Below are 14,073 nucleotides of genomic sequence, written 5' to 3'. Positions count from 1 at the left end.
CTTCAACTGAAATCTCTGTAATGACCCAGGTGTTTGCGTTTACTCTGGCCTTATGGACTGTCCATGGACAACATCTGAAAACTGCAGCTCTAGAAAAAGCTGTACTCAAAAAGTTTAGTTGAGTTTTTGGTTGTTTTTCTGAAGAAAATCATGAAGAAATTCCTGCCACAGATGACTGAGGACTGATAAATTTAGGCTTCTGTGCTATCTATGAATATGCTGAGAGCTATATTAGGATCTAATGACAGACATCACTTGATGGACTTTTGTGTGGACGTAAGGCAATGGTTGGGGTACATGGTGACAGCAACGTAGACTCAACTTGACTCAACTGAGTCAAGTTCACTCAGACCCAGCAACTATTCAGTCAGACACAACTTGCTATGAACATTGATTCCAGACCAGGTAAGGAATGAAACGCAGCTGATAAACTGACCTGAATGTGAGCTGGTCTGTGCAAAGCAAGGTTACACATCCATTCACTTCTGGCACAGTCTACCAGCATACAAAATAATCTATCCCAAGATAACAGAAATGTCATTGTAGTTTCATTACCCATTGTTTTAGTCTTCCATCCAGTGAATATTCCAGCTGTATGTTCACTGGGAACTGGAGTATATGCAGGCTATTGAAACAGCTAGGGAGCTCTCAGCTGTTGTAGGTCAGGATGAGATAGCAGTGTAGAACGGCATGTTGGAATCAGCCTTGCTTTAGTAAATGTTTGTTCTTTTTTGTGCATGCTTTCTTTTTTTTGTCTTAGAAATGAGATGGAAAGATCACGAGAAAGATCACCTTCGTCATGTTTTACATAACTTGGTATTTCAAGTAAAAGATAAAGACTTCCAGGAGTTAATTGAGATAATTGATCCAGAACAGACTGGATACCTTGACTACTATGGATTTTTAGACTTGTTTGAAGAAAAAGAATCAGTAGTAAGTGTTTACTTTTAATTCTCTAATCAGAACATCTTTTATAATGGCTGTAGCAAAATGCTGGATTGTGTTTTGGGAAGATGTTACACTCTGCATACAGTTTTTATCTAAGTTAGTATGTTCACGTTCATTCCAGCAATGGAATAATCATAATCAGCACTTATAGAGTCTTTTTTTCTGAACCATCGATTGGAAAGCCATCTCATGGTTACTAGAGGTTTTTGAAAACCCCAGCAGAAACACTAGCTCATGCATGTGTGTACAGCAGAAGAGGAACAGTAGTAGTACTTCTTAGTTTTCAGTTGTCAGATCTGTATTGCTGATATTTTGTTGTTTCTTCTTTTATCTATTATTTTTTATAACATACATTGGTTCAAAAATATTTGCTATATACTACACAGACATTACATATTTTCCTGGGTACAGCTTTGACACCTTCCGAATTTGCATTTGTCTTATAACGTTTTCCTTTAGAACCGTTCACCAAAGGTACAGAGAGGTTATATGCTGAAATCTACAGTCACTACTTCTGTGCAGTATGTCCATTTCCTTTGACAGAAATAAGTCAATACTTCTTTGCTTACCAAATTATTCTAAGAAATAACCTAAGCTGCAGTTTGCAAATCTACTTCCTAATATTAAGAAGCTGTTTATAATTTTCAATATCAGTTCTCTTTTAGGTTTGCATTAGTATGTCAACTGGCTAAGTCCATATTTAGCTTTGTCTTAGGTAGTCTGGACAGTATTTTTGAGAGGTATCAAAGGAGCACAGTAGTGTCAAGAGAGATACTAGACACACAAAAAGAAGGTCCCATTGAACGGCCCTGAATGGTGTGCATTGCTTTGAAATGCTTTGATGTTAGGAGCTGAAACAGGCTGCTTTCCACTCTGATGGCTCCAACAATAGCAACATTTGATGCAGCAGCTCAAGTCCCTTCCAGCTGGTTTTAAGTAGAATAATGGTCTGGCTGAAATTCTGGGGCAAACTTTAGTAGCTGTAAATTTAGCATGCTGGGGAAAATGCAAATGCTGACAGCGCCTGCATGCACAACTGATGTGCACACTAAGTGGGATTTACAAATTAAGCTGGTTAGACTCAAATTAGAGATGCACACAGATAACTAGCCATTTTTATCATTTAAAATAAGCATCCCGAATGAAGTAAATGCTAGCATGAGGGAAGGCAGGTAAAGAAAATGTCAAACATCACAGAACATTGTCACCTTGGGATGAAATACCACCAGGGATGGCACAGTAGCCACACATGGCCCTGGTGGTTGTGGTTTCACACTTGGAGAGTGATTCTGCCCAGGGGAGTAGGTCTGTTCTGGGCTCTGTGGCTGTGTTTCTACCCAGCTCTTGATGAAAAGCAGCTGCAAGGAAGCCTGAGTGTCTGGGAATCCTTTTCTTTTGTGTCCTGAGTAGTGATGCCAGTTCCATCAATATGGCTCATCCTGTAAAAAAGGCATATTACAGGTTGTACAAATAAAACAGGACAACTTTTTCAAGAAAACTCTTCATTTTTATCATTCCTCTAGAAAATGGTTTGGTCAGAGGAATCTTAAAAGCAGCAATGGGCAGAACCAGAACCTGGAACCAATCTAGATCCCCAGTGGGTTCAGACAATCCAAGGGGCACCTTGACCACCTTCCTTTCACCTGAAATTTTACGTAGTACAGTGTTCAGTCAGATCTGCAATTATACTGAGATTTTTTGTCAAAATGTGATCCTGCTTTTGTTTTTTCTCAGAAGCTTGTGTTTTTAATGTACTCGATTTACAAATATAAACCACTTCCATTCTGACAGCTAGTGCTATAGACAGATCCTAAAGCAGGTTCAGTAAGCCAGATTTTGTCATTATTTTCCCCTCTGCAAGCCCATTGTCTTCAAATCACATCCTGAGTAAGCTGAGTGCCACTTGCCATTCCTTCAGTCCTAGCAGATTTTGTTTTACAGGATTGAGGGGAAAAACAGGCAGCAAAAGCTCTGTGTTGTTATCAATCAGTAGATTTGCCTCATCAGTCAAAGAAGCAGATCTATGAAGAGAGGTATACACTTTCTCACAGTCAGTTTTCAGAACAAATGTTTTCAAGGGTAAATTTTGGGACTGATGTTGCATCATGCTTTGAAATTAGTACACTACAATCATTTTAGTTGAACATAACTTTGTTTCAAATTAGATGATTCACAAATAATTTAATGGAATAAACCAAATAAAGAAGCCTGCTCTTCTTGTTCTAGCTTGTAATACTGTAAGTGATAACATAGTTCATTTTCAGTAAGTGTTGGTCTTCCAACATTAGATTTGTCATTTCAGTACATTTTTTCATGTGATAATGCTATCGTGGTTTTATCTCAGGGATGCTTTTATTCTCTTTCTTGCATTACTAATTCATTCAGTTGGTAGGTGGAGAAGATCTTTTCAGATAAAATCATAGAAAATTGGGAAGATTTTCATAAGGCTTTGCAGTCCTATGATCCTAAGTGTACTGGCACTATTAATGGAAGTCATCTAAGAAAAGTCCTACAGCTGTGTTGTCATTCTTTGTCAGATCAACAATTTATGAAGTAAGTTGATGTGTGAGCTGTAACAGATTTAATGTAATTTCTTTTCTTACTGTATCTTTCTTCCTGTCTTTTAATATGACAGCTATAGCTGGAGGCATTAAGTATTTTGGTCTGTCTTAAGCATATAGAAAAGGTCGGTGGAAGAGATGCCCCATTCCTCATGTGATCAGCTTGTAAATTCCTTATTTATTTTCTTAGCAATTCCATGTTGGAAACTCTTGGGAGTTTGATAATATGTCAGCATTTCAAATGTGAGACAAGCCTTTTCAAGAAAGGAACAACTGTGCTGGAGATCCAAGACATTATTGAACTTTATTTAGTATTTCCAAACACAATGTAATACAAAATTAATTAAATTAATGTTATGTGTTTCCTCAGTAGACTATTATTGTAAAGAACAAGGAATTGAAACTTAATATTGTCAACATGAAATCTCATTTTCAATATGAGCAGGATCCCCAAAGTGGGGAGTCAAAAGAGCTACAAGCATGGGGAGCACGGGGTCAAAATATCTATGTCCAAAGAAGAGGGAATTGTATTAGGCATTTTATTGCAGTAACATTTCAGTCAGGTTATAATCGGGTCTAATCTACTCTCTCAGGAGCTCTAGTTTTCTCTGCTTACAGGCAGTGACTTTCAGAAAGATGTGGAATTCTTTCCTAGCTTTGAAAACATAATAGGAAAATCAAAGAAATCAGTTCCAGTCTGACCCTGACAACCCAGTGTCCTGCTGATCATTGTGTGTGAGGAGCAAACACAACAACATCAATAGGAAATGGCTTTTGGAAAATAATCTTTGATCCTGAAATATGAATGAGCATGAGCATGATCAGTAAAACCAATTCTACTGTATGCATTTTCCTTTCTGTAAATGTCTTTGAGAAAACTTAGGGTGCTATGCATTGGGTTCATAAAAGTCATGTTCCCAGCACAGTGTGTTACAACTATACGCTTTCATCATCTGTCAGTTTTATAGCTCTGTGTTGTGTAGTATATAATTAGTGGTCATTGATCATGAACAAGTAATTATCCTTTGAATTACCTGGGACTCAGCAGTTATACAATTTTCTAAATAATGTTTCTACCATGATTTGTGTCAATGAGTGGTCTGCACTATAAGAAAAGTCAGGAATTACAGCCACTTTCAATTGGAAAGTGGTCTTTCCTTGAAATTCTGAACATTCCCTATAAGAAAATAGTACAGAGTAAAGTAATGAGAGGCAAACTGTCAAGTTTTAATTCATTCATCATTGTGGTCAATGGCTGTTTTGCTTTTGTTTTAAAAGGATGCAAGATAAGCCTTGTGAGATCAATCTAGCAAAATGCTGAGCACTGAGGTTGTGTTATAGAAAAACACAGGAAGAAGAGGGTATAATACTTCTAGGATTTCTATTATGGTGAAGACTGAGCACATTTGCATATTTACATTATTGAACTGTGGCATTGTCGTGCAGGTATCTGTGTTTAGCAAAGCAAGATGTGCAACACCATAGGTGGGATGAGTTTGGAATCTTTTTTATAGGAATAGCATCTAAAATACACATCTAAAAGGTAAGGTTTGGATTCCATTGTCAAAGATTCAGGGACATATAGTCTCTCATTGGCCATGTTCAGTCCATGAAAACAGGGTCTCATTCACACCATATTATTAATTCTTCTGTAGTAAACATTTCTAAAGGCACCTGTTCTTAGCAGTATCATTCATCATGGTCATGTTATAGAGAGTTGGTGACCATGCTGAAGGAGAAATGTAATTCTTATAATAAGATGAGGAGAGAATTTATACTCAACGATGCAATAGATGGCCTACTTGATTGGAGAATTATTTGGGTTTAGGATAAATGACTACCAATATAGCTAATTAAGTTAGAATGGCTCATCCACAGGTGAGGAGATATTTTAAAAAATCTCCTTTGTTGTAATCTACTTTTAGAGCTGTCATTCTAGGACTTAGCCTCACTCCTTAAAAATACCTTTTGACTCACACCTTTTTACCAATCTGTATTGCTTTGTTTCAAATGTGACATTAATTTTTATGTTAAATCTTATTTAAGACTATCTTAGCAAAATGTTGTGAATTATGCAGAGAACAGTGGATGGCACTGTTCATTCGCTGCTCTAAAGTCGTAAGAAATGCCAGGTTTAAAAAGGCTGTATTTTAAAATAATAAGCAAAGAAAAAAAGTAATTGACTCTTCTAAATGCATACACACTGGGCTTAAGACTATCACATCTGTGCTGGGAATGTCATAACCAGATTGGGGATTTAGCACGGGTGCTTTAAGGGATGCAGGGTTTTTGAGCAAAAGGTGATGAAGTGACTGAATTACATTCTGAATTCCAGTGGTTCAGCTACATCAGTCTTATTTATTTGAAATGATACTTCTGCTTTGGGGGGCTTCTACTATAATTGGACTTTTGCATTGATGTGACTCATCCTAAGGCACTCGAGGACAATACTGCTATCGCTGCAGCAGAATAGCTGGCATGCTTGTCCCAGATGGCTTCCTGTGAGATGACATTCAGACTGGGGAAAAGAGGGAACAATTTTTAAGGGCATTTGGAAGCCTTTTATGGATTACGCTCACAAAGCAGATGTTGCTCTGTAGTGTTCACAGCCATTTTCTGTGTGAAGGCTACACTTGGTTTAACTGAGCAGAGCTTCACAATTGCTAGAAAATGGAGACTCTTTCCACTCCCTCTCACCTCCCTGACACTTTCTCACCTGCAGTGTATACGGTGTAGATTATATTTCTAAAAAGAAATTAAAGCTTTTATTTTTATTTTTTCAGAAGGAAGGCATTGAGGCATTTGGTATCCTAAGTTAGGAGTGTTTTTACCACAGGTATTTTTTTAGTGTTGTCCTAAGTAGAACAAGGCACTTGGAATAAGTGGAGTGCAGAGAATGCTACACGTCCCCAGCACAAAGACAGGAGCCTTCTGCTTTCATGTGGGAATGCCCCAAAACTTTGTGAACATGAATGAAATCGTGGAAGGCTGAGCAGCTCAGTGAAGCAATGACACAATGATGACAAGGGCTCTGATTCATGAGCTCCGCTAATTTATACGGGAATGATTTAAGAAGGTAATTTAACAGGCCCAGGGAACTACCAACTCAACCTCTTCACTAGAAGTTACCCTGAGGACAACAGAAGGGGCTGAACAAACAGCGTGTCTGCTCCCGGGCTGCTAAGGTTCATATTCAGGAGTATCAGGCCACTAGTGATTTCATTTTATATTCATATGCCAGGCAGCAAGTTCAGGTAAACAAGGGCTTTCATTCATCATTTCTAACAGATTTAGTTGTGCAGTGGCTGTGATCTTAGCTCCCTCTCCCACTAATGCAGCTGAATCCGACAGTGTTGGTGAGCCAAGTTTCTTCCAAGTGTCCACCATATAATTCAAGCATTAATTACACAGAGTATTCAGAAAGGGTAACTGTAGGTAGGGGAGACTTGTGTTCTTAGGCATGTTCTGGAGTCAATGGAGCACTTCCAGGTAATGATGCAGTGTTTAAGTTAGGTTCTTGCTTTCTCTGTAGGCTACAGAAGGAGCCTGGGAAGGCTAGCTTCCAGTGCCTAAGGATAGCTGCCTGAATAATGCCCTTAACTCTACATGGAATGGAAATGTGTTACTTTGATCATCTTTGCCTTAAGACATTTGTATTATGCATTGTTCTCAACCTTCCAAATTATTTAAAACTATTATTTTATCCAGGTTATGCTATAAATAGAAGGATAACTCTTCTGATAGAATCTTTTACAAGATGCTTTTGGGTAACTTAAAAGTTGCTGTTCTTACTGGTGACTTAAATGGTATCAGCTCACATATATCAAAGAAAAAACAACAAAGAGAAGAAAAAAGGCAAACAGAGCTTTCAAAAAGGTACTGTTATTACAGACAATTTTCTATTTTATGTAAAGAAAAAGTATGTATAGAAAGGAGACTTTCAGATAGACCAAGGATACATGCTGTTTTTCTAATGGTAAGTACTATCCTGGGCTGATCTCTCATTTCGCAGAGATATATTCAAAATTGTACAACACTCAAAGCATTGCATCAGGAGAGCAAACACACATGGATCATTCATCAAAGACTCTAGGATTCAGCTAAAAATGGTTGAGCTCACTTTACAGGGTCCACAAGAATTATATCTCACTGCATCATTCAAACGCTGGGGTTTTGCCCTCTGGATAACGTCTGAAGAGTAAGCTTGTGATCCTCTGTAGAATCAGCGTGGCTCATTATTCAGGAACTGGATTTGAACATTCTGAGAGGATCAGGAACTCTGGCACATCTGACGGCTGTGACTACTGCAGGCCACAGCTACAGCCTCCAACTGAACCAGAATCGTTGATATTGGCATCCAGGTTATGAAGATGGTTCTCCTCCTATTGATTCTCCTCACTTTTTACTTCTGAATATATGTAAATGCCTGCATAATCTGAGGGAGGAACAACAAATTTCCCCTTGTAATGGGACGAGCTTCTCTTAAAAATATTTTTTTTCTTATATTTGCATGATATATGATATGTACGGTCAGACCCAGGACACATGTATTTCCTTTCACTTGAACCCAGATAATGCTTTACTCTAATATGTCCATGGACCCATGCTCACTGCCTGTCTTCCTTCATTTTTAGGCTGGTATTCCATAAAACAGAATGCCCTGTGCAAATCTCACATTTCTGTCAACAGCTCTCAAGACAGGAATACGCCCTGTCGTGCCCCAGATTCTCCCCAGACTTGTTTGTTTCCTCTTCAACAATCTGACCTATTTGTGTTTCTTAAGTCCCCATCTGAAACCCCTTCAGAGCAGCTCTAGGCATTGCCTTTTCTGTGCATTCACACACGAGAACTGGCAGCTTATTCCTATGGTTCAAAAAGCCCATTTCTGTTGTCTCTGTTCTGTTGTCTCAGAGCCTTGCCACAGGATCTCCATACACTTTTCGAAGGAGGCCAGATGTTGCAGGGACACCAAACACAGGTATAAACAACGGCCTCTGAGCTCTGACCTTTAATACCAATTTCAGTGCCACTCTTAATACAACCTGCAGCAAATCTCTCATAAAACAGTTTGTAGGCCCACCAGGACTTTCATGTTTCTGTCACGAACACAGAGACATTGGCAGTGGATACTTGGCATTTGAATCGGCAAATGCCTGCTGAAGGACCCTGCTGAAGGACAGCTTGCACTCACCAGAATTCACTTATCACTCTTTGCCAAGCTCTACTGTAGAAATGCAAAGCAGAGAATGAGCACACCATCCACCTTCTGAAGGCCTCTCAGGCACTAAGACATCCTTCTGTCTCTCCTAGCAAGGTCTTGGGATGATACAAGACTTCTGGGATATTTTTAAAAAGACCACAATCTCCTTTACCTTCTTGCCAGGGTGACTGTTGGCTATGAGGCCTTTGAACTGCTTTATACAGCGTAGTCAGTCGATAGCTATTGGGAGGATGTCAACTCTTTGGAAGTGTTACCTGGCTACTTGCCAGCAGTTCCTGCGAAACAAGTTCTCAGGCACATGGCTTGAGTCATTTTGCTATGTCAGGCCTACACAGGAGTGAGTCAATCCCTCATGCAGAAAGCTGGGACCATGCTGCAAACATGCCAGGTCTGACCTTTTATTTATGACACTGACAAGAACTGTTGGTTTAGGCATTCTGACAAGTTTAAAACAGAACCTTTGGATGTTCGGTTCCTGAATTGCTCAGTGTCTTGGAGCTATGTCAGATGAGTTGCTGCTTCTGTAAGTAAAAGCAGTGGTTTACATCTTCCCTTCAGTTCCTCTTGTCCCAGTGATGTTCTGTGGTGGCCAAGTCAATTCTGGTATCAACACCTTCTAAGCCTTCTAGCCTGGAGTTCAAGGCTTCTGTCCCTCCTCCTGCAATTACTAAAATGAAACTTCACTATCCTTATAAATCTTAATATTACCTCTTTCCTTATTATGTAGTGGGTGCTGCGTGGCTCTCATTTGCCAAATGAGCATGGCTGCTCCTCTCTTTAGTGAGAAATCATGACCAGTATCAGATAAGAATTATTACATGAAGTCTCTAGGAAAGCAAGCCTGGCCTCTTTATTACCAAAGTGGTGATTTTAGACCAACAGTCTGTAATGGGTGGCATCCTGATATTCCCACATCTTTCCACCTGTAGGTTCTTTAAAAGGTTGGGGTGGTTAAGGTGTCTCTACGTGTAAAAGTTTCTGTTCCACATGTCTTCATCTTAATCCTCAGGACTTTTAGCAGACTGCCTCTGCCTCTGAAATTCTTTCCTCATTTGCTTTTGCGAGACACTAGGAAATACCTAAGACCTTATGGTTGGCTCCTATGTAATATTTTTGGGGAACAGAATGTTCCTGCGGATACATTCCAAGATTGTCCTCAAAGCAGAATATGAGCTGTACTTCAATCAACAAATCAACCTGTTTGTTTTCTGCAAGCTGAGTTTGTCCCTCCTGTTCTTGAGGTCAAAAGATGTTTCAGAAATTCCCCAGTTATTTTTACTGAGGTCCAATGCCATTTCTACTGAAGGGCTGTCAAAGCAGAGATCTGGCAATACAAAAAACAATGCAGATGACTCACCAACATAGAATATAGTTCTGTCAAGAGAATACAGTACACTAAACTCAAGATAAATCAGTGGCCTCACTAATAAATATCTGTTCCCAACTTCTGGTGAGCCACCATCTGAGCCACCACCCATACCTTCAGCAAGCATTCTGGCATGCAGAACTGATGTGTCAGAGCAGAAGATTAGGTTAGGTTTGTCAGGCCTGAATGAAGAACTTTGAGACCAGCCCCAGTGAGATGGGAATGTGCAGGGAGTAGGGTTTGCCGTCTCACACCGTTGGTAAATGATTTATTACTTAAAGGTAGAAAAAGAACGTACTTCTCACTGAGTACTTCAAGCTGGCAGCTGGGCAAGAGGCAGTATGTGGCTAGCCCAGAGAAGCACATATGCTGATTTCTTGGCTAGCTGCTAACAGATGGAAAAAATAATGTCCCTGCCTCCCCAGCTAGGAGAATGAATAGTCTGTCTCCTTATCATGACTGACAATTTCACAAAACTTGTAACCGCTGTATCCGAAGATCCCTACCCCTCTCAAGTCACACTGAAATTGGTAGATGGACCCCAAATTTAGGGGAAAGGCTGACAGATGTGGATGAAAAGGCTGATTGCATTATTCTTATTGCCCTAGGAAACCAAGGTAAAAGTGGTTCTGGTTGGAGGGGAGTATAATTTAAAATATAAGCTTGCCTGAAATCAGGGTAGATCTCAAGGATCCCTAGTGGCTCTTGTGCCTCTTAACAGGCTTTGAACTCTTTGTGACTCTGTAATTAATGCCTGAAAGCAGGAATAGATTTCTTAGAAATATGTTGGTAACTCTCCAGTTCTTCTCCTTCCCTCTTTCATAGCTAGCTGTTTTTGCTTTTCTGCATAAATTTGGGAGACAATTTTAGCCAGTTCTTTAAGAATCAATAAGAATACATAGCAATATTCTGTAATTTGTTCTTTCCTTATTTGTTATTTGTATTTGTTGTTCAAGCAGCCTGCTTATATTTGACTCTACTGAAGACCAATACAAAAAGAGGCTTTAGGTGCTTCATCCTCTTAATGCAATCTGTTGGTAGCTTGCTTTCTCTGTTGAATAGAAAGCCAATTTTTTTCTTGATCCCCCTTATATTACTGAAGCATTTATAGAGTGAGTCCTCATTACTCTTGATATTTTTGGATTCGAATCTCAGATTGTATTGCGGCCTTTCAGATTTTGTCATATATACTCATGCTTTTCTCTCTTATACTGTGACGGCATGTTTCACTGATGCACTGCCAGCTCTCCTTAAGTTATTGTCCCTTTAGACTCATTTCCCATGAGACTTAAATTCCTTGAGAAGGTAGAAAGCTACTTTATTTTACTGTTCTCCTGCCTTCCTTTTACAAGTGTCATAAACTCTGTCATTCCATCATCATTCCTGTTTAAGCTGTGTTTCACCTTTTCAAGCAGTTTCTCTGTGTTAATTAGGATAAAATTTAGAAAGACTTTCCCTTCACTAGATTTTGCAGCATCAACAGGATGTCAGTGACACATTCTGATAATCTGCTGGACAACCTGTGTTCTGCTGTAATCATTACCCAACCAATTACAGCCAGCTCTTTTAGCCTGGGTGATTTAGCTTCTTTCCCCCCCCCCCCCCCCCCCCCGGAAAAAAATCTCCAAATCTCCAAGAGCTTCAAATCCAAATCCTATTTTCCCTGTTGGTGATGTATAGTAGGCATCCTATGATTGTAGCTGTCATATTCTTATAGGTCTTTATCAGTAGAACTCTAAATAAGGTTTAATTTACTGAACTGTAAGATTCCAGGACATTCCAGAACCATAAGGACTTCCAGGTCCCCTTCTTTACACCACGTTTCTTACATTCATGTGCTGACAACCATCATACTTGATCCATTCTGTCTGGTTTTCTCTCTTCTGTAATGTATAACCCTATTCCAAGTAGTTTTAGGTCCTCAGATAAGTGGCTGTGGTTAATACCTTCCTGTGAACTTTTATGTCAGCTCCTTTCTTCAATCTAGTGTAAGGCTTCCCTACTAGGTTATAAAGCTAGTAGATAAAGGGAGATTTTTGTGAATAAGCCCCTGACAGGGAAGACGGTCTTTTAGTTTTAGATGGGTTTTTTTGTTTCTCATCCTGCAAGTAATTATTCATTTATTTCCAGGATGTGACCAGCCTTTGCCTCAGTCTTGAACTTCAATAAGGAGGAAAGATATAAAAAACATTTGAGTTTACCTTCATCACCTATCCTGTAATTACTTTTTCATTTTCTCAGGATCATTCATGGCAAGGCCTATGTTGATAGGCAGAAGAATATAATCATCAGTGGGATGGGGCAGGTAAAGTTGGTAATGTTTTGGCAACCTCTTGCATTCACGCAAGAGAGCAGATATCTCAGAAGACCAGCTGCCTTCAGTACATGAGTCCATCTGAGATCCTCAGGAGGGAGTCACCAGTAACTGCTATCTTTTGATCCCTTTTGGGAGGCTTAGAGTTAATCTTCTGTGTGCTGCTCAGATCAAAGTAAAACTTTTTGTTTGCATATTTTTAGAATAAGAGTTAAAATGTTAAGATTATCTTCAAGTTTAGGGAATACTATACAACACACTTAATAAATCTATAAAATAAGACTGCTGAATATTTCTGCATTTTGCTTACATGGAAATACATGCTCTAAAATTTAACAAAAATAATTGTTCTAACTTTCCTTTTCATGGGTTACAGTAAATTCATAATGGATGTAAAATAGGTACAAGTGGGACACATGACATACCCTTTAATTTAATTTATTTACTGTCTTTAAAAGTTACTAAATATTTAATTGTTACTTATTTTAATGGCTTATTGATGAAAGTTGTGGTACTTCATCAAGAAGACTATATAGTCTGTATCTATGGACTTATAGGGACAGAGAAAGAAAGGTGTTCTGGCCATTCATCCAAAGGGAAAAAGCATGGAAGCAATTTACCTGGGATCCAAGAAGAGAGAAAACATTATAAGAGATGTTTTTTCCTTTTAAAATCAATGCAAAAACTTTCATTAACTTCTTTTGTGTTAGCTTAGCTGTCCCATGTTAACTGAGGAGGTTAAAGGATAAAGGTGACTCCTTAGCTGATGTAGAAACTTGGGCTCATTAGAAAATAAGTCTGTGATTTGGAGGTCTAGGATCTCCATTTGCAAAACAAATACTTCAGAGCAGTATCAGTCAATTTTTGTTTTGTTTTGTTTTTCTTTTCTGTAAAGCAAGCTACACATAAGAAATGTTTGAACAATATGGGCCTTGAAATCGATGTGTGCTCTAACTTGATCAACCTATCATTCTGTTTTGCATCAAAGAAGCTTCTTCCATGTCTATGTATTGTTTGTCATTAAAGCAGTCTTGTTCATTATTGCTGAACCAAATGAAACTACAAAAAAATAAGCGACTTATCTTCATGCACAATCTTTCAATTTTAGAATCAAGCAGATTGAAGATCAAGCTAACAAATACGCCGGAATAGAACTGTTGATGAAGCAATTAAAAGGCTGAAGGACAGAGTGATACAACAGGCAGCAGCTACTAAAGACCGTTTTTTTGCCTACAACAAACAATCACATGGGAAAACTAACAAAGGTGGTTTGTGGAAGGTAGGGAAAATGTTAGCTATTTTTCTCTCTCCTGTAATTTTCCCAGAAAGATACTTATTATCTTAGCAATGTGCCTGCTCACACAGATAGAGTTAAATCCTCCTGGACTGTTTCAGTTACTGATGAGCTAAACAGTTCTCATGCAGGTTATTGTATGAGAAAGAATCTCAGCTTGTCTTTAAAGACATAAAATTGTCATCCTGTAGCAGCATCAACAACTTGAAAACTTCAACTGCTCTCAGCTGTCAAAAAGGACATGTATGAATTGGGACTGGCAAGACACGGTTGGGACTTGGAGGTCTAATTTCAACCAACAACTTCACTTATGTGAAGTGAATGGGCATACCTTGAAGAATCACCTGAGCCTTAACTCAGAGTCCTTAA

The 14,073-nt window shown here is 38.9% G+C and overlaps 1 protein-coding gene across 1 annotated transcript in view; it reads left to right on the top strand.

Moving 5' to 3' along the window:
- Positions 1-14,073, top strand: part of EFCAB6 (EF-hand calcium binding domain 6) — a gene marked incomplete at both ends in the record, with an annotated part of 114,063 nt that overhangs the window by 48,779 nt on the left and 51,211 nt on the right. The window contains 6 exon segments of the mRNA XM_081999877.1: positions 730-933; positions 3,341-3,501; positions 6,751-6,763; positions 7,234-7,385; positions 13,519-13,550; positions 13,553-13,689. Coding sequence (XP_081856003.1) covers positions 730-933; positions 3,341-3,501; positions 6,751-6,763; positions 7,234-7,385; positions 13,519-13,550; positions 13,553-13,689 — 699 coding nt within the window.

The sequence above is a fragment of the Phaethon aethereus genome (assembly GCF_964289735.1).
Source record: "Phaethon aethereus genome assembly, chromosome: 1".
NCBI classification, from domain to species: domain Eukaryota; kingdom Metazoa; phylum Chordata; class Aves; order Phaethontiformes; family Phaethontidae; genus Phaethon; species Phaethon aethereus.
The sequence above is the reverse complement of the archived record's forward strand: the minus strand, read 5'-3'. Positions and strand labels throughout refer to the sequence as shown.